The sequence below is a fragment of the Ictidomys tridecemlineatus genome, chromosome 8, assembly GCF_052094955.1.
Source record: "Ictidomys tridecemlineatus isolate mIctTri1 chromosome 8, mIctTri1.hap1, whole genome shotgun sequence".
Classification (NCBI taxonomy): domain Eukaryota; kingdom Metazoa; phylum Chordata; class Mammalia; order Rodentia; family Sciuridae; genus Ictidomys; species Ictidomys tridecemlineatus.
In genome coordinates this window covers 32,512,625-32,538,023 of record NC_135484.1, presented here as the reverse complement: position 1 = coordinate 32,538,023, position 25,399 = coordinate 32,512,625, and the positions used below count along the sequence as shown (strand labels likewise).

Genomic DNA, 25,399 nt, shown 5'->3' with positions numbered 1-25,399 from the left:
TTGAAGGTTTAACCTGCTATCTTCTTTTATAAAATGAACTAATTTTAAAACCATCTGAAACTGCTCAGGGGGCTGGGGATGTGGCTCAAGCGGTAACGCGCTTGCCTGGCATGCGCTGGGGACTGGGTTCGATCCTCAGCACCACATAAAAATAAAATAAAGATGTTGTGTCCACTGAAAACTAAAAAATAAATATTAAAAAATTCTCTCTCTCTCTCTCTCTCTCTCTCTCTCTCTCTCTCTCTCTCTCTTAAAAAATGTTTTCTGAGACTGAGCAGTTTTTTTTTAAGAAAATTTCCTGGGCTGGGCTATAGCCCAGTGGTAGAGCCCTTGCCTGGCATATGAGAGGCACTAGGTTCAATCCTCAGCACCACATAAAAATAAATAGATATTATGTCTATCCACAACTAAAAGAAAAAATTTAAGACAATTTCCATTGGTGTTTTCTAACTTTCTAATTTTAGTTTATGTAACTTCTTCACATGCACCAGGTGCTTAATAAATACAAAGGAGGACCCCACATTCATCTTTTACTACATGAGGGTACTAAGCATCTGGAAAACTCCAAAGATCATGCTTATGTATCTCTTGCAGTATTCTCTCTCTCTTTACTCTCTTTTTTTATTTTTTATTTTTTTTGTGAACCCAGGGGTGCTTAACCTCTGAGCCACAACCCCAGCACTTTTTACTTTTTGAAACAAAGTGTTGCTAAGTTGCTGAGACTGGCCTCAAACTTGTGATCCTCTTGCCTTAGCTGCTGAAAGGACAGGTAAGCCCCACTCCAGCTTTCCTCTCTTGAGATAGGTTCCGGCTATGCTACCCAGGTTGGTGTGAGCTCAAGGTACACCACCACCATGCCAGTAGCTGGGATTATGGAAAGTGCCACTGCACCTGGCTCTTCAGTGTTCTCTTTCTTGGTGTTGTAGTCACACCATTAAAGAAAAGTTTCTGAGTTTTCTTGTATCAAAAATTTTGGGGAGAAAGTTGGCATTAAGCCAAATAACCTCTGACATACTATAAGAACCACTAGTGAATGGTCCTACTTTAATTCGATAAAACACAAAATGATTAATTTTAATTAAAGTCTTTTTAAAATAACTCTAAAAATGACCTCTTATTTATATAGACTGGGTGTTTTAGTAGGTTTTTCTGACTACTGTGACCCAAAGACCTGACAATTAACAATTACAGTAGGAAAAGTTTCTTTGGTGCGCACAGTTTCGAAAGTCTCAGCCTAGACATGGCCAACTCTATTATTCTGGATGAGGGATGAGGCAGAACACCGTGGAGGAAGGGTATGGAGGAGAAAAGGAACTCAGAACATGAAACTGAGGAGCAGAGAGACTGCTCCACTCAACAGGGACAAAATTATATAACTCAAAAGGTATGCTCCCAATGACCAACCTCCACCACACCCTACCTGACTATGGTTACCACCCAGTTAATCCATTCAATTGGATTAATATACTGAATAGGTTAAAGCTCATAACCCAATTATTGTACTTCTAGACTTTCTTGCATTGTCTAACACTTGAGATTTTGGGGGACACCTCATATCTAAACCATAACACTAGGATATCTATCTAATGAGAATAATTCTATAGAATCATATTTCTTGAGATTGTTTTTAAGGAAATGGACATATGGTTAATTGTCATTTAAATGAATGCCAGAATAATCATCCACCAGAACATCTTTGTAGAAGATATTCTACTATATATACATATATGCATAAAACAATATCTCCAAGAAATATAAGAAAAATATGTATCATAATACAAAAGAAGGAAAATCATAATTAGATGAACTTTTATTTCAAATAGGGATGAAATACTATCTTTTTTAACCAGCACTGGTAGCCACATATACAAAGCGTTAGCTTACAGATTACTTTCCAAGAATGAAGTCTTGAGTAATTAGGATACAATTATATGGAAAGAAATGTCAAAACAAAAGGATTTAACACAAGCATTTATTATCTTTCTATGAAAGAACTTTTTCATGACTGAAGTCAGAAGTAAATACATTTTGAAAGAAAACGTAGGCAAAGTAACAAAATATTTTAATACTATCACTTCAAGAATACTTAATTATGTCCATCAGTGTTGTAATGGGACCCTATCTTCACAAGAATAACATCAAAACTATTAAAGACATTGACTATTCACTTTCAAGAATATAAAGCTGCAAACTTTTGCAGAGTATTAAAGACCTTGGGCAAGATGATGTAAGTAATGATGTGTCAAAAAGGAACTCAACCTTTACATATTTCACTGCTCAAAAAGAATATTACCAATTTAGTTTTATAACACCCTGCCATTATAAATATCATTAGTGTTTACCTCTGGATGGAAAATAAAGGAACATTTTAAGAAAAGCCACATATAAATTACTAAAGTTAATCATGATTAGTGCATAGGTTTCCATAAAGCTCTCTGGTGAAACTGGTGGCACTATTATGCTCAAGATTATTCTGGTTATATGATGCCAAGTTTAAAAGGCAGTTTAATATCCAGCTACAAGAACTTCATGCTTATTTCTTGTTCACATACATACAGAACAACAACAAAAGCATTGGGAGAGAAAAAGACAGGAAGACACATTCACTGCAGATGTAAATGGGTAGCATGGCATAGCATATACACATATGAACACCAGGAGCCACAGTGCCTGGGGCTTGAATTCCATCTCCACACGTTACTACCTACATAACTATGGGTATCCTTCTTAACTTCTGTTAAGAGAAAATAATAGCACTTGCCCCATAAAATGTGTAGTAAATATTAAAAAAATTAATCCCTATATAGCACTTAGAATAGTGACAGGCTCTATAAAAACGTTCAAGCAATGGTAGCAACCTTATTTTTACATCTTTGTTTCACTAATATTAGTCTGGCTGACCATCAATGAATAGAAAGATCAGTTTATTTTTTTAATAGATTCAATCCATAAGCCTTATAATTTTCTAAAAAAATATGCATCTTTTATTATAAACTAAAACAACATAATAAACTGATCTATTTTAAAGCACTCTGCAGACACATTATGATTTGCCCTTTCTATGTTAAGATACATTGTTTTATATAGCTTTAGAAGCATTATGAAGATTTATAAATATAAAAATACTTCTGTTAACCATTACCTTAAAAGTTTGTAGGCATGAATCACTCTACTTTTAGAATGGAGTCGGTGACTCATTAGTCAAAAAGATGGAGGGACTCTGAGGTTTTTGCAGGGCTAACAAAAGCTGCTAGAACCATATGAGAGGGAGAAGAGAGCAGAATGAGGAATGTGTGACTTGGAGTCAGAGAGCCAGGCTCCAAACTCTGCTTAGGTGCCTGCTGCTACCTGCCTCTGAGCATCAGTTTCCTTCTGCTGTGGTGAGGAACAAATGAGTTGCTGCAATATAAAGCAATGGATTATGTGTCTGACAATTATAAATGCTCAAGGAATGAATGTTAGCACTTGTCATTTCTAAAAGGATTATTGCTTTTATCATTATAGGGAAGACTGCTGTCTGTCCAGCCTAGACTTATATGACACAAAGTTTTATACTGGCTTTATATGAGTGGCTCATAGGTTGCCACAGTCTGGCTGGGCACAATTCAGGAGCCACTTGTCAAAAGAAACTAACTTTATTTTTAGAACCACACACGCCAAACAAAACAGCTCCTCAGGAAAAACCCCCAGAGCCTAACTGCCACCACCGGCTTCCCACAAGCCTCTCTCTCAACCACCACCAGCTTCTCCACCTCCCCCAACCCTCCTGCTCTTGAGGTCGATTGGCTGGGTCATGTGGGCGGAGCCAAAAAAGTCCCCCAATGAGCAGCTCTGTGGTCTGAAAGGGCAGGGAAACAGCCCAATGAGCATCACCGCAGAGGAGCCAATCAGCTGGATGTTGCTGGAGCCGCTGTGAGCCAAGCATCAGCTGGCAGTCTGAAAGGGCGAGGAAACAGCCCAATGAGTATCACCGCAAAGGAGCCATTCAGCTAGATGTTGCTGGGGCTGCTGTGAGCCAATCATCAGCTGGCAGTCTGAAAGTTTGCTGGGGCCCCTTCGGCTGTGGCTCTCAACAATGGGTCTCTCATAGAGAGAAATGTTATGGCTACCAAGAGAAATCAAATTTTTCAAAGCTATCTATGATCAGTGTAACTGAGTCAAGGTGATTCAAGGATATTTTATGATTTATATTTCTCCTCTAACATGGGTATATTAGAACAATTTTGAAAACAAATCTATTCAATTTAACCTCAAGAAGGAGTCGTTTGTACTGACAATTCACTTTTAAAAATAGCACACTATGGTACCAAATTAATAATGATGGCATGAGGGTGATGGTGATTGTGATGGCAAAGGTGATAGTGATAAACATTATTATACACCTGAAATGGTTCTGAGTTTGTTTCACATGTATAATCTCATTAGAATTTCAAAACAATCCAATAAGTACATATTACTATTATTAGCATCTCATGTGGAAGATAAAATTGAAGCACAAAGAGGTTGAGGAACTAACCAGTTACAAAGATAGAAGGTGGTGGAACCTTATCAGATCCTAAGTCCATAGCAAAATCTTTAAAATGAAGGGCCTAGATACACAGTTCTGCAGACCACAGTAACAGAAAATGGAGGAAATGAAGGTAACCAAACTACTTGTTAAAAATCTGCTGCTGAAGAAAAGTACAAAAGGAGGCAGGATACAAACTAAAGATGGCCATCCGAGGACTTTTTGGTTCTTAACAGAGCAAGACATAAACATATTCATTGGCCAAAGTCAAAGGCACCCACTAGAAAGTAAAAAATTTACCTGGCAGGATCCTCTTGTGAGGCATGAAATAAGGGTTTAAGCAAAGGAATAACTATCCTTTTCTTGGGACAGGAAAGGAGTAAAACAATGAATGCAGGGAAAGGAAGTAATTCCTAATTACAAGAAAAAGTGCAGAAGAAAAGGTGCTCATGACTTAAATTTCTACTCTAAGCACACAATAAAATGGGGAGTACCTGAGGGAAAAGGCAAGTGAGCCTGGGAACTCTAGAAGAATAGGAATATTTGGGATGTCAAAAGGCAGAAAAGACTGATTGTTTAGGAGCACTGAGGATCCAACTAAAGTGAGAAATTATTTTATCTGTAATAGCACTGATCCACAGAGGTGTGTTCTGTTATAATGTAGAGCTCCTTGTATCACCCTAGTTGTTCAACTTAAGATGGCACTTAACAGCACAGGTACAGAAGTGGTAAGGTGGGAATTAATGGGTACACAGAACTAATCCAGTACTAGCTTAGGAAACTGGATATGGAAAGAGAGCAGAGGTTATAGCACTCTTGAAAAAATTGCCTAAGAAACAGACCACAGAATGTAGGCTGGTTTGGGCAAGAGGTGAAGTGAGGGAGCTGATGACAACATCTAAATCAAACCTAAGATGAGTGATAGCAGAATGAACAGCAGCAGGCAGGGAGTAGTATGGTGGTTATGGAAGGAAAGGGCAAAGTTTTGGGCAACTGCAAAGAGAGATCACAGCATAGCCTTAGGCAAAGAAAAAGACAGGGGAATAGACCATATGTGACAGATGAGATGTGGCACCAAGGAAAGCAAAGAATACTAAGGCAGGGGTTGATGCATCTGCTATACTAGCCACTACCACTTCCTGATCCATGGAGGGCACCAACAGCAATTCCAAAGTGACTTCTTTAAGTTACCTGTAGAAAGTATGATGCTCCACACACACTTTCCATAGCCTCTTTGCTGCCCGATGGTTTGGCAGTTTGAACCCAATGGTGCTCTCAAACTGCTCCAGCTGGAACAAATCCATAAAATGAATTAGCATATCTCCTTAAGCTCTGACTAGAAGCTACTGATAAACATGGATTTAGTTGTTTCTGTAGGAATTCTTCTTCAGAAAGGCATATATATCTAAAATAATACACAAAATGAATTTTTCATAGATTGCAATACTATTTTCTATGACAAGCAAGTATCTACTACTCACATAAACCGCTATTCTTCATGTCCACTAAAATGCACTTTTCCACCTTTCTATTTATTCCATCACTTAACTGATTCAAAAAGAAGAAATGAGTTCCTACTATGTGCCAGACATATATTACTTTTCCTTGCTGTGCAAGACATGGTGGTTGAATCCATTTAACTAGAGGAACATGCTTATACAGATTTATCAAGAAGCCCTGACCATTTTACCATAGAAGAATAAAGAATATTTCTTATCCTCATGACTTTGTGAAAAATAATTTATTTAGCTCTTTTTAGTAAAAGGAAATACTGACAACTGATTCGATATGACAAGGACATTACTTACCTCTGCTGGCCTAACTTTAATGTAGAAGTTACTGCGCTTATAAGAAATTTTTAGGATCTTCGGCCAAGCAAAACGATTGATTCTCAGTCTATCTTTATAAATGAGGAGCCCATTAGCGCACACACCTAGCTTGATGTCCACGCCTTCTGAGTCCTGCCAAGCATAATTCATGTGACCACAATTAGAACTACAATAGTTATACAGATCAGGGGGCTCACTAGCCCCTCTCAAACCATGATCAGGAATGCCAACTTAACTGGTTTCTATTTAAAATGTTAGTGCAGGTACATAAATTAACAGAACACATGTATATTTTAATCTTCATCTTTAGGATTCAGGTTTGCTTTGCCAAAGAAATATGACAACATGATTATAGAACACAGGATTCTTCAAAAGGCCTAATCCATACATTCTCAAGCTCTATGAAGAGCTAACAGGAAAGAAGGGAAACAGAAGTAGCTTTAGATATCTTGAAGATCCGGATGATATAATATGTTCCCTGGAGGATACTCCAGCCCTCGGGTCAGTCTGTTGGCCTTCCTAAGGTATGCTCAGCAATTTGACTTTAGGCAACTTTCAACTTTACCTCAGATGAATAATGCTAGCCAATAGCTGTTAAAATTATGACTAAACTTGGCAAAACAGCAAACCCTCATAGAAACTTCTCTAGTCTGACAGCATTGAAACAGAAATCTCTTGAGTTCTTTCAAGCTATTTTTCAATAACTTATAAGTGCTGACAGCATCCAGTTCTCATTTAGCACTCCTTTGACCAGCATATTTCAGAAGACTGCAGACTCTTGAACTTCTTTTCTTTTCCCCAGATCTTTAATTTGAAATATATGACAATGTAAAATAATCTCGAGCCTGAAAGATTTTTTTTAAAACAGACAAAAGTGAAAATCGGTCTCCTCATATTTCAAGTAGTGCTAAAGATCTAATGTGCACAATATTCAAAATTTACACATCACGGTTTATCCTGAAGGGGATCACATTCAAGATATGTAAAACTGGCATGTATTTTTCAGAGGTATTCACATTTTCAGAAATCATTAACAAGTTGGAACAAATTCTCACAAAAAAAGCTGAGACAATTATCATATTTAGTCTATATCCCAATTCACGAAAAGCTTAACATTTTGACTCTCATACTAAGAATAAAACACAATTTATATTACAAAATATTTTAAAATAAAAGTATAGTACTAGGCAACTGATGTAATTTCTTTATCTGCTGTGACTCTTGAAACTGATATACAAGCACAAAATAAAGTTATGTGAGACCAACCTGAACAGATGTGGGTTATCTATCTGGTCCCAAACACATTCTCTCCTACCTCCTTTATTGCTATTTCTTGGCTAACCTCCAGCCTATACCCACCATATAGAACAGACTGTAAAGAAAAAAAAGAAATTAATTTATATGACGCTTTACTTGTACTTACCCTGGTAGCCATAACTCTCTCTAGGAATAAAGCATAAAAAGCTGCAGTGAATTAGGCCCAGGTGCCCAAGCTACTTGGCCCCAGACCCAAAGGGTGTGTTTGCCAAAAACTTCACTGTCCATGGCCAGAGGGAGCAAGGCGAGAGATGGCCTAAGATAGCATGTTCTCACCACAACCCAGAGCAACCCTCATTTGAAACACTGAACAAAGCCATGTCTGGTCTGTAGCAATCTTCAGATAGGACAAGGAAGCTATTTTATCTGGCTTAAAAATAAACATCACTCATATTCAAGTAAATGGGCTGATTTTTGGTTGTTTTACTTATTGTTTTAGAATGATCAGTAATTATTTGTGTGAATAGAAATTAGGGAGAAAATAAATAAAATGAAAAGGAAAAAAAGCATGTCTAAATCCTCCAGGTCTGAGTTACACCACTCAGCAACCAAGTCAAAAAAAAAAAAAAAAGACTGAATAAAAAGGAGCAACCTCCCTGCCTTGCTCATTGCTCCTTTAAGAAGCTTCTCCATAAGGACACCAATAGGATCCCATGTCTAGTAGATTCAGGATCTGATGAGTTATTGCACAAAATCAGGGAAGTCTGGGAATTTATAACCAGATCCCCTCCCTGTGTGGTCACATGAAGCTGGCTGTGTCCCTTTATGAGGGCTCCTCTAAAGACAGCCTTCTCCAGACACATCACTCCTTCTGGATTTTGGTAACCACTCTTTGCCCTGTCCCCTTTGGACCTACAGGGTCAAGAAGGATGCTGTTGGGTTGAGGGTATACCTCAGTGGTACAGTGCTTGCCTAGCATATTAATGGCCCTGGGGTCAATCTCCAGCACCACAAATAAAATATATATATATAAAAGATGGTTGCTATTAACAGCTGAAGGATTATAATAGCACTCTTGTGGTTTCCACTCCCCTTTGTCAAGAATCCTCTAGTCAACACTCTTCAACTTATCCCAACTTGAGTGTGCCATTAAGAACTCTTAAAATAAAAAAGAAACAAAATCTTATCTCAATGCAGCAAGAAATATTTTAGAAAAGTACAAAACTTTAATTTACATGAAAAGTTCCTTTAAACTGTTACATCTATTCTCTTCCATGAGTCACAAATCATGCTTATCAAATATTATTAAAGGAGTCTAAGAAATGATAAACATAATGAATAAATGATACAAATAGTAGTCTGTTTTTTTTAACAGCATTCTGCTCCTAACTAACTACATTAGCAAAAACTGCCATCATACTTGTAATAGAGTATGCAACCTTTGTACTTTTCTAAGATACAGCACTGAAAAACAAGAATCCTAAAACCCTATAGTATTGCCATCTATGAATCAACTTCTAACTAATGATCCACAGAGTAAAAAAAAAAGAGAGATATAAGAATTATATAGCGGGTGTTGTAGCTCAGTTGTAGAGTGCTTGCCTACCATGCATGAAGCCATGCTCAATCCTCGGCACTAGAAAAAAAAAGAAATATGGCAAGAGTAACAAGTTTAAAAAAAGCAGATGTGTCAGCGAGGTGGGGTATCTATCTGGTCCCAAACATATTCTCTCCTACCTCCCTTATTGCTGTTTCTTGTCTAACCTCCAGCCTATCCTCACCATATAGAAAATAAGGCAAAAAACACTCAAGCACTAGAAGGCTGAATTTCATCTTCTAGTAGGAAGGTATCAGGTATCAAAAGTTATCAGGCAAAGGGACTGCTTAAAAATATGTGACTTTAGGTAAATCATTCTCTTCAATGTGTTTTATATAGTTATAAAAATAAATACATTCAGGGTAGAGAGAGAATATGTGAGGGAAGGGGAGGGGGGATAGTAGGGGATAGGAAAGGTAGCAGAATACAACAATTACTAATAGGGTATTATGTAAAATTGTGTATGTGTAACCGACATGATTCTGCAATCTGCATTTGGGGTAAAATTGGGAGTTCATAACCCTCTTCAATCTAATGTATTAAATATGATATATCAAGAGCTTTGTAATGTTGTGAACAACCAATAAAAAAAATTATAAAAAAAATAATAAAAAAATACATTCAAATTTTAAGTTAGTATGTGTGCAAATGCTTTTTTAAATTAAAGGAATACAGCATCTACCAGTTAAAATTGATACTGTCAGTGTCTATTCACTAATAGGAAAAAAAATGTCTTTATGCAGTTTAAAAAAAAAAAAAAAGCGCTCGCTTAACATGCATGAGGCCCTGGGTTCAATCCTCAGCACCACATAAAATATTATATCCAACTACAACTAAAAAAAAAACACTTTGAAAAAAATGATACTTGTAATATGATTCCATTTTTAAAAGGCATGAGAATTCAACTGTTCAGAGATGAAAAAAATAAAATGTATCAAAACCTACCTGCTTATTCCTGCATAAAGAGATTTAAGTGATTTTTATTTTCTTCTGATTGCCTCTATTTTCTGTGATAAACATGTATTGCTTTTTAAAATATTTTTAATTTATTAGTTACAGTGGGACACAATACCTTTATTTTATTTACTTATTTTTATGTGGCGTTAAGGATCAAACCCAGGGCCTCGACGGTGCTAGGTGAGCACTCTACTGCTGAGCCATAACCCAACCCCATATTGCTTTTTTGATAAGAAAAAATACTTTTAAAATAAAGGAAGTTGCTGAGGACAAAAGAGTGCCTTGCAAATATAAAGGATGATTAATAACAAAAAAGTAAGAATTACAAATTTGAAGCCCAGGGAGAAAAGTTATATTTGAGTAGGAGGCTTTTCTGGAGATTTCTCAAATCATATAATCTGGTCTTTCTATGGTACATCTAGAGATTGGCAGGATCCTTTAAAAGCAGGCAACCAGAGGTTCTCTCTCTCAGTGTATTGACTGTATATATTTTGCAAAACCAAACTTGTCTTTGACTTTGTCTATCATTCTCCTCCTAAATTCTCATCACTCAGTGATCATCTAAGCTGGAATCAAGAAGTAGGTAATATTTATTACCTGTTACTAACTCACCTTATCCTATACCTGTCTCTATTATTCCATTCTTTTACTATCTCTGAAATTAGACTGAAGGTTTTTCATCACCTGGAGCCTGGATCATCTCACTTTATTTTCACACAGGGAAAATCCCAAATCTAGGCGGTCTCCTTCACAACCCAGGAGCTTTCTGGAAGGCAGTCATAGCTGTTCTGCTTTTGCCCTTTCATACTTGCTAAGAATTGAACACTCCTTCCTAAACAGAAAAGAGAGGAAGCTGCAATAATGCAGCATCTGGACTAGCAAAAACTGACTCAGACTAACCAGGGTAAGAGGACAAGGGTGGAAAGGCTGACAAAGTGAGTCTTATGGTAAGTATCAATGAAAGGGTACTAATGAAAGACAAGGAAAAGAAGAAAATACAGAACAAACAATGCCTCCCACAACCATGAACCTCATAATTAATTACCAAAGAAACATTACAAAGACCCTGAAGTGAAGGCTAATAGCCTCTTTCCAAAGCAAGCTAAACTATTCTAACACTGGAACCTTTTCAAAATTTCAGTTAGTAGACTGCAGTAAAGCTACTCCTCAATGCATTTACCTTGGCATGATGTAGATCAACGCCATACATGGAAAGCCTCTTTGCATTTTCTAAGAACTGAGAATCAGCTTGTGCTGGAGATAAGCCCCTAAGAATGAAAAGAAACAGCATTGTCTTATTGGTAGATGAAAAATAAATGCATTCAAAATGGGGGAAAGGATGTGTGATCTTGGAGTGTTTGGGTTAGAGGCAGCAATGCAGCTAAATTTGCCAAGACATGGGGAACAGGTAAGGAGATTCATCTCTGAATCTCTAGCATTTCCTCTTAAGATTTTCTAATCTTAACTGACTGTCTGCAAGGAGGCACATGTCCATCCTTGTCTTTTTTATCTTAAAATGATGCTTTTGATTATTTCCACTAATGAAAAAAGCTCTAGGAATAACAGGCACAACATAAGTTAACTGAGAATAAAATATAATAAATAGACTATTTTTAATTCCTCAGTTTAATTTTGCTGGACTTAATCATAAGACAGACCAGAATTACTTGTATTTGATTTTATACCTATGATAAATAACACATCATATTCTGTCCACACTAATATTATTTTCATTCCAAAATTATTTCCATTCCGTCCTATGTCCCCAACTAAACAAGTTTTAAGTTTCTGGCAGACAAAACTAGGTCCCATGAGTTTTCATATTACCCATGGCATTTTAGTACCTGGTATTTCAAACTTAAATTACAGAATAAATGTTTGTTGAATAGAATGCAAATAAAGTTCACAAGAAAATATTTAGAGTCAAATACTCTATCATTTTTTGAAGCAAAGTCATGAATGTGGCCCATTTAAAACTTCTCAGTCTCTTAAAAGTTCCTTTCAAATTATTTCACTCACAATTTTAAAACTAGTTTTACAACAAAAAACAATTTATAATTTTGTAGCTAGAGTTATAAAAACTAGTGTAAATAGCCACAGTCTTTTTGCACACATATATTCTTACTCCAAATGTATATGCTATTAAGTAATCCTTACTTAAAGGGCGACATCTGTGGATCATGGAATCATGGTACACCTTCAGTAACTATTCCTACATCCATCATCACCCACACTTTTACTCAAACCCCAAGGACTCATTATTCCCCAGGCTTTCTTATCAAATACAGTAATAAAAATAATTGAAAGGGAAGAAATGTAAATGCCAACAATATGTGGGTATATTTGCTTCCTGTACATATGCTAAGGGATAAAACTGGGGAAAGAGACAAGAAAATGTCACATGGAAAAGTACATTTTTACCAAAAATGAAGGCAATTTAGTTTCATGCACACAACTCTCATATTATATAGTCATAAAAACACTGAAAGAATATCTCAAGGGTTACAGGTTGTCTTGATGGGTCTAGGTGACACTCCAAAAGGAAAAACTGGATAATCTCAGAAACCATGCTCAAATAACCAGCCAGGGTTACAAAGACAAACAATGTAAATCTACCATGGCCAATCTCTCTCTAGCAAGGAGATCAACTACAGACCTGTGAGTTTTATGCAGCTCTGCCACCTTCTCTTCCAGTTCCTTAGTCTGTGTAGGGGCAAACTGGAAGTCACTGAGGTCAATACTGCTGTGCTCTTCTGGGTCATAGTCTCCAAGCTCAGCCTGTAATGTGTAGGAGCCCAGGAGGGCATGAGTCACAAATGAGCAGGGCAGGCGGCCAGAGGCAATGTCTTTTCGAAGCTGAAGGCACAAAAAGTATCTGTGAAGAAGAGCAAAGGGTCACAGAAGAATAACTAGTTAACCCTGAAGCACTCATAATTCCTTAAATTCTACTATTTCTTTGAAAATAAATATATACTATATACATTATATTCATATCCACAACACAAATAGTCTTCTCTGATAAAAAGTCTCACCTTGCTCTTCGAACTTCTAAATTTATAACTTATTTATAGAAGTCTAAGAGAAGAAAAATTCTGAACAGCTGTTCTGGTAAATTCTGGTAAGTTTACAATAACTACTACAAATAAAGTTAAAAATTCAATCACTTCAACTGTCTCCTTGGATTTAAAACTGTAATAAAAATGAGCACACTTCCTAAAAGTTGTAAAGATTAATGCAATATCAAAAAAAAAAAATCACTGTAGTCTAGTATTTGCAAGAAAAGCTAATTTCGCCCACCCTTGACCATCTCTATCCATTTCCTATTAATATCTCATATTCCTTTTTTCCTGAGATGCCTTTAATATCAATTATAATTAAATCTAGTTTGAAGCCCTTACTTGACCACTCATTTAAAGAAGCAGCTAGCCCAGTAAGTCAGATAGCTGACTTCATGTGACCTTGAGCTAATCTGCTGCTTATAAAATGGGACAAACTCTACCTTCCTTTGAAAGTGAGGGTAAAAATTAAATACTATAAATAAAATACTTGGCATGGTACCTGAATCAATAACTAATAGTTATAATAACAAGAGCAATTCTAATGCTTCAAGTGGCTTACTACACAATTATAACAGAATCTTTGCTTTCCACTAAATTAACATGAAAAAACATGTGATACCTATTTTATGGGGATCTTTCTTCTTTTCAGCCCCGCTATCAATTCCTTTTGGTGAGATCATAAAACTGGATTTCTCCTCTCAAATTTCACCACTTGCTAAGGTCACCTCACCATTGAGCCCTCTGAAATAGATGGCAGGGCCCTCATTCTTGAAGATTTTTTTTTTTAAAAGAGACTATCATTCCTAGCTACTGGCTACCTTTTTTCTGTGATCATGTTTGCCTGGCCAGGTTTTAGAGTCCAATACTCTTCCTAAGTTCTACCTGACAGGTTCAGGAGTGGTGACTTCTGGGCAGGTAACTGTTCATGAGTCAGAGACCGCATCCCACACCACACAGTTCCAGTTCAGTTACACCTGAATTGCCACCCAAATCTACCACTGGGCAGGGATAGATCATCATTGTGGTCCCACAGTTAGCAAATCAAGTACTCAATAATTTCCTGAAAATAAAAGTCTTCTCATTAGTCCTGCAGTCTGAGTATTTTTATTCATTGTGTTAAGTTCTCTTTTTAAGGATGATTATGTTTCCTTGACCTATAGAAAATATGATCACAAATGCACCTACTTTAGAAAACTAAATCTTAAACTATGATACCAGGTTACCCTCAAATTCTTAATCAGTAATACACAGAGCTTGTTCTACATATTTTGTGGTACTTCAAGACCTTAACACAAAGATTTCATCCTGCTGCTTCTTTTTATATTATTGTCACTACTTTTCACACTGGTCCTTTCCTCTGTTTTTAAAGTCCTAAAAACTTCAAATAAAAATCAGCAAGAGCTAGCACAGAAGATTCTATTATTCCTCCCACCAGACAGGGAGAAATGTTTAAACCCAATTTATATGTAAACCCAAAGTAATGAAGTTACAATCACCAAAGGATTATCATCCCTCAAACAAATTACCGCAGGAGTGTACAGTTTGGGTCCCAAAGTCACATTATGTACATTCTTCAAAGGCACTCCCCTGCAGTGAAGCTTCTGTACCCTACACACACCAACCTATCCAGGTTAATGCTTTAAGCAGCTTGCTATGCAGTTACAGAAGCTACTATTTATTATTTACTAGCTGAAGCTACTTTTATCAGAACTAAATTAATAGTAATTAATTGGTATACTGGTACATTCCTATTCAGCAACAAGTAATAAAAAATGAAGAAAAGGCCTGTTATTTTTATAACATAGAAAAGAAACTTCCACCATTCCTACCTCACATGGATACTACACATTTTAAGCATCTATACAACTTGATGTTCAACAATAAAAAACTAGGCTAGCAGAGAACATCAAAGGCACAGAACCCAGAGAGATAAGCAGTCTTTCACTAAGACCCTCTTGTTTTCTAAATAGTACAAATGCTATACAATTTTCCTTAGCCATGTAAATAACCTTTTTAAAAATATATAAGAATCATCCCTTTATACTATCTGCAGGGGGCGATAGTGGGGGGTTGAATCGGGGCACTTAATGACCAAGCCACATCCCGGGTCCTCTTTTACTTTTTATTTTCAGACAGGGTCTCACTAAGTTGCCAAAGCTGCCTTTGAACTTGTGATCTTCCTGCGTCAGCTTGTGTCCAGCCCTTTACACTATTCTTAACAAACCTAAGAAACTTCATCATTTACTACCAATCTAGCAGGGCTAAGATGTCAAGGCACTTGCTGATTCACTGTCCTTAGATGCCACTCTCAGGATCAGTAAATGTTCTCTTGCTCTTGAACGACCCTTTACTTGCAATTTAAGCATATGTTCTTATAGTCCACATAATCTTCAAGGAAATGGAAAGAAAATGGCTATTGCCTTTACATACTGTTAGTTTTATCTGGGGCAGGGAAGTAGGGGAGGTAGGAGGACAAACAAAACTACCAGTTCAACTGACTTTTTAAAATAATTTCATTCATTTACCCTTATATCATCTTTATAATAAGAGAGAAGTACACAGGCTCATATAATAAAAACCTACTCAGTATTAAAATCTAAAATACTGAACATCAGTGTCTTTGTAAAAGCATATAATAGAATCTGCTGTGCTAACTGAAGGCCTCAGGGGCACAGCTGAGATCAGACGCTTGCCTAACTTGGGGCCTGGCAGTCTAAAGGTGATTAGGTCTAACATTTAGAAGGTGGGGTAGCTTTTGAGGAGGTCAAGAAAACTATTCAAAGATTATGTGGACTGGAAGAACATATATTTAAATTACAAACAAAGTTGCCAGCAATACCATTTTTAAAAGTATTTTATTATGTAAAAGAGAGAACTAAAGAGAAGTGAATACGATTTTTGCAACTGGCAACATTTCAAAACTATTTAGGAAAGGACCCATTTCCAAGAAAATTTCTAAAACCCAACTTACTAAAACTTTGTTTTAATGTTCAATCCTGAGATTACTACCATGATTCCACAGAGCACAGAAATAAAGGAGAGCTCTAAGATTCATTTTAATATGCAAATATAATACCTGGTAATATCTTCAGTCAACTGAGAAGGATCAGGAGGATAAAATTTCACATTAAAAGTAAACAGCCAAGGAAGATCTGCAATTATTAAACACCATGGTTATTTACCCAAATACGAGGATAACTATTTAAGATGATACAGCACAGACACATTTCAGTATAAATCAATTTGTAGAATTTGTTAGAAGAATATCATTTATAAAACCAAAATGAAACGAAAAATAAAATAAAAATCAATTATATAAATAAACCACTATTAAAGTTTACTTTCTCATAAGTGTTTATTAGTATATCAACAAATGTTGTGTATGGTGATCCATTACATAAATAATTAAATATAGCCTCCATGTAATAGTTCTGAGATGAAATCTGTTTTAACCAGAGGATCTTCAGCAGCAAAATACTCTCCACCCACTCAGAAGGGGGGAGGGGGTCAGTTTCCCTACATTGTTGGGGGGAAAGGAGTAGAAGCAATCACATCAACTATTCAGGAAATGATTAAAGATTTAAAGGAAGTGTTCAAAAAGATCCCAAGAAAGGGAAAGCATGGTAAACGGTGAAATACTTTAAGAGAATAAAATTATTTCCCAGTTTTTGTAGAGTAAGCACAGACTTTTATATAACATACACTGGGCCATAAAGAATGAGTGTGTTGCCAAGCGCAACAGTACATGCCTATAATCCCAGCCACTGGGGAGGCTGAGGTAGGAGGATTGCAACTTCTAGGCTATGCTCAGTAATTTGGTAAGACTCTCAAGAACTCAGTGAGATCCTGTCTCACAAATAAAAAATAAAAAGCACTGGAGATATAGTTCAGTGGTAAAGTGCCCCTGGGTTCCATCACTAGTATCAAAAGAAGAAAGAAAAAAAAAAAAAAGAATGCTTGCCAAACAACTATATCATGAAAGTTACTAAAAGTAAAAACATTGCTATTTACACATTAATTTATATTTTTGCTATATCACGTTTTGGTTTGATCGGGAGCAATAAAAGGGAAAAGGGAGAAGGCAGATATTATTTTTCTAAAATGACCCAAATTAATTCCACTAGCCTGAATGTACAATTCAGCTCCAGGATCATAGCATTTTCCAACAAAAACAGGGAAGTTTTCTCTCTGTGTATAATTTATTTGAGGCCCTCAAATGACCTTTAATTTATGGACTTAAAAATTTTTTGAATTCCATTCTCTTGTTCAACATATTCTATTGTCCTCTGTCATCATTAGCACATTATCTTCTCTCTCACTCAATGGCTACTACATATATATGTTACTTCTGTTAGATTTTGGCTCAATATATCGTTATTCCACTAATAAAATCAATCCTGCTGAACTCCAGAAACAGATTTCAGTTCTGCTTTACACATTTAAAACATGGTAAATTAATATAGAATCTTCATAAATATGAAGAAACATGATGTTCCAATGCCTATAGCACTGTGTTAAACACAGTACACACATTATGCACGTGCACTTTTCTGAGGTGACTGCTAATCCATAATCAAGCAAAGTCATCACTGGATTATCTTTTCTTAATAGTCCCTTGTTTATTTGTTTTCTGGGTATTAACATTAGCATATGCTTGCCTGGATATGACTACAGGCATGTTTCTATTAAACTTATATTTGAGGATATACTTCCAAAACCCATGAATACTCAATTTATTTTAATTGAAAAAATTGTACATTTCTATGGTGTACAATATATTTGAAATGTATATACATTGTGGAATGGTCAAATCACTTCAATTAACATATATATATATATATATCCTCATATAATTATATTTTAAGAAAACCTGAAAATCACCAATAATAAATTAAGTTAAATTTGAATTCAACTATGAATTACTCTGGTTTTACTGGCTACACATAGACAGTTCAGCTAATTATGGATTATTTATATATTAGTCACCTATAGGCCTTACATATATAGGCTTCTTTGTATACATTTGAGAAAATAAAGTTTGTTTGTTTTTGCTTTTGTTTTGAGGGGATAGCCAGAGATTAAACTCAGGGATATTTGACCACTGAGCTACATCCCAGCCCTATTTTGTATTTTATTTAGAGACAGGGTTTTGGTGAGTTGCTTATTAGCACCTCAATTTTGCTGAGGTTGGCTCTGAACTTTCAATTTTCCTGCCCAAGCCTCCCTAGCCGCGGCCACACCCATGGAGAAAATAAAGATTTTTTTAAAGGTAAAATTTGAATGAGAATCAATAAGTTTTTTGGTTGTCAAAAGTAACCCAAAGATTAATATTTATCTTTTCAAACAGCCTGTTAACTGTAAAGGAACAATAAAATCATCATAGAGACTGGAGTAATAGAACAAGTTGAAAGAAGAGTTCTTTCGCCCATCTTAACACAGGAAGAAAGAGGTCAATAAATAATCAAACATAGGAATATGATTCATAATCAGGACAAGTCTTACACTCTAAAGTTTTCCAAAGACTTTTTCTGGAAAGTTTCTTTCAAAAATTTTGAAACTTTTTGAAAGTTTTCTTTCAAAAGATTACCAACAGGTAATATCTATGACTCTAAAATAGTGATACACATATAATCAAATCAGACTCAAAATAGGCATCAACTCAATGGAACATCAATCTTATTTCAAAGATTGTCCTTTTTCTGTCTGGGTCACCTGACAGGTCGGGTTTCAAAGAAAGTGGAAGAACCAAGCATCTATATCTTCTGAACTCTGAACTTTACAGAGCATGAAACAACTGCAGTACAGTTTCTTCCATGACATCAGTGTAATTTATCTAATTTATTCTTCCCCTCCTTTCCATCATGAAACAAACACAAATGGGAAAAACATAAAGATAATACATTAAAAAAAGAGAAAGGGAGAGAGGAAATGAATGTAAAAAAGCCAGGAACAGTAGTCAAAAGACAGAGTGGCCAACCATGCCAGAGAGCCTAGGACTGTTCCATTTTTAGCATCAGAAGTCCCACATTCTAGGGCACACCTCAATATTGGCAAGTCAGGAACTCTAACCAAAGACATTTTTTTTAATGAAAAATAAAGGATATAAATATATCTGTCTAAAAAAGGGAGACAAAATGAGGGCAATAAGGTTCAAATGTAAAAAAAAATACAGAAAGAAATGATAAGAAGACTAACAATTAGGAGTGAGAAAGACAATAAATATGGAGACAGAGGTAGATGGAAAGGGCAAGACAGGAAGCATAGATTTGTTCCTGGGTTTTGACATTAGAAATAATAAATAAGTAGGGATGTATAATCAATAGTGCAGGGCACTTTGCAGTTAGTTTTCAAGAAAACAGCTTCTCCCTGGAGCTCTGGGGCCCAAAGTCTTAGAAGGGCTATAAGGCATTCACCACTCTTCATATTTTGTTCTCCAATCTAAAACATTCTAGCTACTCACAATTCCTTGCCTTCTCTGCTCAATCATTCACAGACCCTGAAGTAAACCAAGTATCCAAATGCCCTATCAGAGATTTCTCTGTAGTGCTAATATTTCTTGGCACAGCTATCATAAGCAAAGCAATTTTCAGAGCACAGCCTCAAGGGAGCTGAGGCTAGTTAGAGTGGGCACTGGAAGTCATCTGGGGATTCTACAGTGAGAAAAAAGGGGCAGTGGGAAGACAGGAACAAGCAGGCCTAACCACAAACCCAGACCAAAAGAGCACTTAAGTGCCTTGGGCTGTGGAATGGAGGGAGCAAGCAAGAGGCAATGACTTAGAGAACTGAAAAGATGGTCCTGACTGACTTTCACCCCTGAAATCCTCACTCCAGTGCACCTAGGAATATGTGCCTGTATGCCTCTGGGCTTCCGATATGCTTACCATTAAACCACACACTTCCAAAATGCAATGGTCAAGGCAATAGTATCAGGTCTATCTACAGTAAACCTTCCCAAAGTGAAATTTGCAGAAAAAGAGCCTCTCATTCTTTCCCAGAAATAAAGGGTGAGATGTTGCCTTATACTGGTAAACACTGAAATGGTATGTGCAAGAATGTTCATCTGTAACCTCCTGCAAGGTAGGAGTTCTACACCAAAGACAAAATAAACAGTCCCAATTCTACAAATATATCATTAACATTGCCTTCTGAGATGGTATAAAATAGAACTCAACATTCTATTCTGTCTTATTATTCCAATCTGAATCCCTATAAATTTTATTAAAGATGGAAATAGATAAATAGAAAGATTTAACTTAATAAATTCAAAGTATGATTATTTAAATACTCACTTCGAAGTTGTCTCTTTATTTCTTTTGCAGGATCTAGCCAGTTCTGCAGAAGGGAGGAAAAAGGATTAATTATGCATAAGAAATTTCCCAGAAATCAAAATGGAATAGTTTACAATTCACAACTTAAGTACAAAAACATCTTAAAATATTTTAATTCAAAGCAGGTTTCACCTACGAGCATTCCCTTGGGCTAACTACTGATTTGGTTTTAAGTGTGTGTGTGTGTGTGTGTGTGTGTGTGTGTGTGTGTGTGTGTGTGTGTTAGAAACATAATCTTTAAATACTTTTAAAGTGAATTCCAGGAGTCTCACACTCTTAGATCTGCAAACATTTATTCAAATAATGAGAAATAATTTATGTACATGTAAACTTTACAGAACTAACAGCAAATAGCCCATGTGGACACAATCACCTCAACTTCTAAAACCAGGGCCTCCTTTAGGCTCATCTCCCCTGCAACTGTACCATGCTAATGAGAAATATCACCAGATTAGAAACAATATTTTCCTTCCTGGCCCTCATATAACATCCTTTCTTCTTTTAAACTTTATTCAAAGTTGGAAATTAAAATAATAAGGAACTCACTTTCATTTGTCCCTCACTTCTGCTCTTTGAGAAAGTTGACAGAAAAGGACAGAAAACCACTACAACACCATAAAGTAAAAAAGATTAAATTTGAACCACCAGGTTCAAACCTCTTGGACATGAAATGTTTCAAAGCTGTAAGCAAAAGATCCTTGCAAAAATTTTTAAAGATATATTTTAAAATTCAGAACCCTATTCTGAAGTCATTATTGAAGTTCATTTACCTTACTAATATACAAAGTACATTTTTCAGATACAATAAATTACATTTCACATCTATGCTTAAACAAAATTTTATTCAGATATATAAGGCAAACAAAATGCTTATTATGACTTAGGAAATAAAAAACTACTGTCTTAGAAATATTTTGAAATGGTACAACAGAACATGACCTTTCACTGTTAAAAATAATTACAGTAGTATATTTTAAAAGCAGAGCTGTGTAAACCCCCTCAGATTTTACTGCACTGTTCATGGCCAGCACTCCAGGCAGCAAGGACCCAAGGTGTACATGGCTCTGCTCTAACACTGGTGATATTCAAATCTCTCAATAAAGAGCCACTACAGCATGGTCTAGTTTCATATTATTGGTGTCCCAGCTGCATGGACTATTGATAGGAAGGGCCAGTGGACCCTCTAATGGTACCTCCAGTGCCATGTTAGGGAGTAGCTCTAATTCTCCCAAGAAAAGAGCCTGGCACTCAGCTTCCATGCCCTGCAGCTGCTGTCTCACACAACAGCTGGCTTACAAATGCCAGCTATGATGAGTGCCCCAAAATGAGAAAAACACATCATTCAGCTTCTAGCCCAGACTGGACTGAGTCTGAGGGAGAGGTGTGGGAGGGTCAATTGTGTGGCACTTTTATGCAAGAAAGCAACAATCATACCAAGAAAAACTGAAGCAGAAACGACTGGTGCCAAATTGAAAAGAAAAAATAAATTCCTCAGACCATTAACAAAGATGAGGAGAAAAGCAGAAAGAAAACTTCTGGTCTTGAAGACAGATCCTCCCATATCTCTAGTCTCATTAAATGTGAGTTGATATAGAGATGCGTGTGACAGAACAAAACATTTCTGTGTCCCACAGAAGACAGCAAAGGCAACATAGCATTTTGGACCTCCAAGAACTAACCCTGTGCCTCAGCCATCTGACTCTCACCTAAAGCACCAACCCCTTGTACAAATACCTGACAGTTACTGCAGAACATGATAAAAATCAGTAGAACCCTAAAACATGAGTGACAAGTCCACTAGCCAAATTTAGACACTTATCCTCAGACCACTTCCCATAATATAGTAAAGCCATGATATAGTAAAGGCTGGTTTGGCTTCTTTTCCTATTTTGGACCTCAAAGTATAAGGTGAGCCTGTTTACCCTATGTAACCAAGCACAGCAGAAGTGACTCCTTCCATTAACCTCCCTGGTTTTCCTTTTCCTAACTACATTAGCTTCCATACTGCAAGCCCCATTCCTCCCAAGGAGTAAGGAGGTCTTCCCTCTCCCCAGGACTACACCTTTGTAAAAGCTGGGAAAGACTAACCATATTATTAGGCACCCTCCAGGGTGATTGGCAGTTTTAGGCAACCAGTAAGTACTAAATGAATACCTGCTGCCTGCTATCTGCACGTTGCTGCCTCCTTCTTCTCCATGCTGTGGTCATCTTAAATGATCATAACTTACATTAGGTTATTAATGTATTTTTATTTGAATTGTTAAAGTATTTACATCATGTTTGGTGTATAAATTTTCTGCCTGCATCATAAATTCACAAATAAAACTAACATTATAATATTATTAAAAAATACATATTTGTTTTATCTGGATTACCCATTGCAAATAAATATACATAAGCAAACAAATAAACAAAGTTTTTTTTCCACAAATAAAATAAATGTTCCAGGTTTAACACTTGAGAAGACTGGGTGGGCCAAGCAGCAGACACAAATAGATGAACAATGACATTGGAGAATGAGATAAATGATAGGGAGCCATGCATGTTTATATACACACTCCTCCATCCCATGACACATCATGGTGCATCATCACCGTGTTTTAGATTTAAAAATATGGCTACTACAGCCATAAATAGAGACCTTGGACTCAGAAAGACAGAGTCAAATTCTGTCCTTTTTTGAGGATACTGGGGATTGAACCCAAGGGTGCTCTACCACTGAGTCACATCCCCAGTCTGTTTTATTTTGAGACCTGTGTCTAAGCTAAGTTGCTTACAGCCTTGGTAAGTTGCTGAAGCTGGCTTTGAACTTGGAATCCTCCTTCCTTAGCCTCCTGAGTCACTGGGATTATAGTCATGCACCACCATGCCCGACCAAAGGTTTTTCTACAGAATGTGACTTGGGCACATTCCTTCATTTCTCTAAGTCTCAATTTCCTCAAATGCAAAATGGGGATTACAACATCTAGCTGATAGGGGGTAGCTCTTTTCAACCAATAATTCATTCAAATGCCTCCTGAAGATTAAACATGCATGCCTTTTAAAAGGCTTTACCTAAGTGTCTTTACTAACTAGATCAGGACCTTTGTTGCTGTTTTGTTTGCTTGGGAGCTTTTGGCAATAATAAAGCTAAATTAGTTTATCACCTTTTGGTATATATCCCCTTTCACTAGTCTAAGTGCTTCTATATACATGTTATAGAATCATCTAGCTAAGTTTTCTAGATTTTGCCTGATGATGAGGACCTATCTGGCAAATGTGTCAAAAGATAGACTCACCCATAGCCTACATAGAACATCCTAAAACACTCCCCATGGAAGAAGTCTGAGCATCTCTATTTTAGTGATAGCTCCAGGAGACATGTGTTAAAGCAAAATTAGCATTTTCTTAGTTCTTCCTACTTTCAGGTACAATATGGCAAAACTCAGAAGAGCTGAAACCCAGGCATATTTCAATAAAATTCATCTTGGTTTAATAAAATTATATTTTCCTCAACTACTTAAAGGCAGGAACATCTCACTCAATTTGGTGGCCTTCTCCTCACCTTCCCTTATCTTTCCTACCCCAAACCCAACATATAAACCCAAGAAATATTTATCTTCTGAATAAACATCAAGTAAAATAAGAAATTAATAACAGTTTCAAGGAATCCTCTAACAGGTTTCCAAATAAACGAACTAAAAACCCAGTCCTAGAATATTAGTATTATTAAAATCCCCTTAGAACATGAAATCAGGAGGTAATGAACTCACCCTGGTACGGTGAGGAGTTACATCTTTATTCTTACTAACTTCTATCTGAAATTTAACATTATCACCTATTATGAATATACTACAAAAAAATGTGGTTAACATCATCAGGATGACTTTATCACCCATAAAAACAAATTTTTTCTATATCATATTATAGTAGCTACAGATCTCAAAATATCATTTATGCTAACAAATATTTTGAAATCATGGAAGATAACTGGGTAATGATGAATTAATATTAATTAAAACATGTACTATTACTTTATTCTAAATTTCTTACTAATATTTTGAGAAATATTTACTACTTTCTTTGTAGTCCTGTGTACTTTATTATAATTACACATTTAAAACACTATTCTGAGAAGCAGCCCTACAGAATTTACCAGATCAAAGGAATCCATGACAAAAAAAAAAAAAAACAATTTTAAAATACCTGCCTTCAAAGGTTATAAAAATGTTTAACCTGAAAGCATAATGAGTGGCTGTGCATATATGTGCTTTTACTCTAAAGTCCTTCTATTGGTTGACTAGAAAAACTCCTTAGCCCAACTCTTAATCCTATACATATTTGAGGATGAAACAGTCTTAGTTAACCAAGTCTTCAGACTTTTCCCTACTACATTTTCAATCTGTCCTCAGAAAAGGTATTCAACATGATTTTCAATTATCTTCTAATGACAGAAACATCTATAAAAAATAAAAGCTTGATTATGAATCATAACATGATTCAGAGGATGCCATTGATGGAAAGAACCTCAAAGAATTATGGTCCAAATTTCCATACAGAACAGGAATGGCCATAAATATTTGTATCACTTCTGGGATTCCAAACAATATGGGGGTATTAAGACCCCCAACTCTCTTGGTATTTGTGATCTTTCAAACTCCTATAACTCTTTGCTACCTTAAAAGAATATTTTATCCCCAGATCAATGCTTCTCACATTCAAAGGTATATAAGTAAGAATCATCTGAAAATCTAGTCAAACTCTAAGTTCTAATTCAGCAGATGTAAGTTGAAGGCCTACCACTCTTCATTTCTAACAAGCTCCTAGGTAGTGCCAAAACCACTTGCTGGTCCTTGAACTACCCTTTGCATAGTATAGTCCTAAAT

General features: G+C 36.2%; 1 protein-coding gene across 42 annotated transcripts in view; it reads right to left on the bottom strand.

The window, feature by feature from the left end:
• The window catches only part of Epb41l2 (erythrocyte membrane protein band 4.1 like 2), a 189,233-nt gene that overhangs the window by 51,233 nt on the left and 112,601 nt on the right, over window positions 1–25,399 (bottom strand). For all 42 annotated transcript variants that reach the window (XM_040283283.2, XM_078019143.1, XM_078019147.1 and 39 more), the window contains 6 exons: window positions 20,496–20,538; window positions 16,283–16,358; window positions 12,804–13,022; window positions 11,328–11,415; window positions 6,316–6,468; window positions 5,699–5,796 (listed from right to left, as the gene is read on the bottom strand). In XM_040283283.2, coding sequence (XP_040139217.2) covers window positions 5,699–5,796; window positions 6,316–6,468; window positions 11,328–11,415; window positions 12,804–13,022; window positions 16,283–16,358; window positions 20,496–20,538 — 677 coding nt within the window. The remainder of the gene's footprint in view (window positions 1–5,698; window positions 5,797–6,315; window positions 6,469–11,327; window positions 11,416–12,803; window positions 13,023–16,282; window positions 16,359–20,495; window positions 20,539–25,399) is intronic.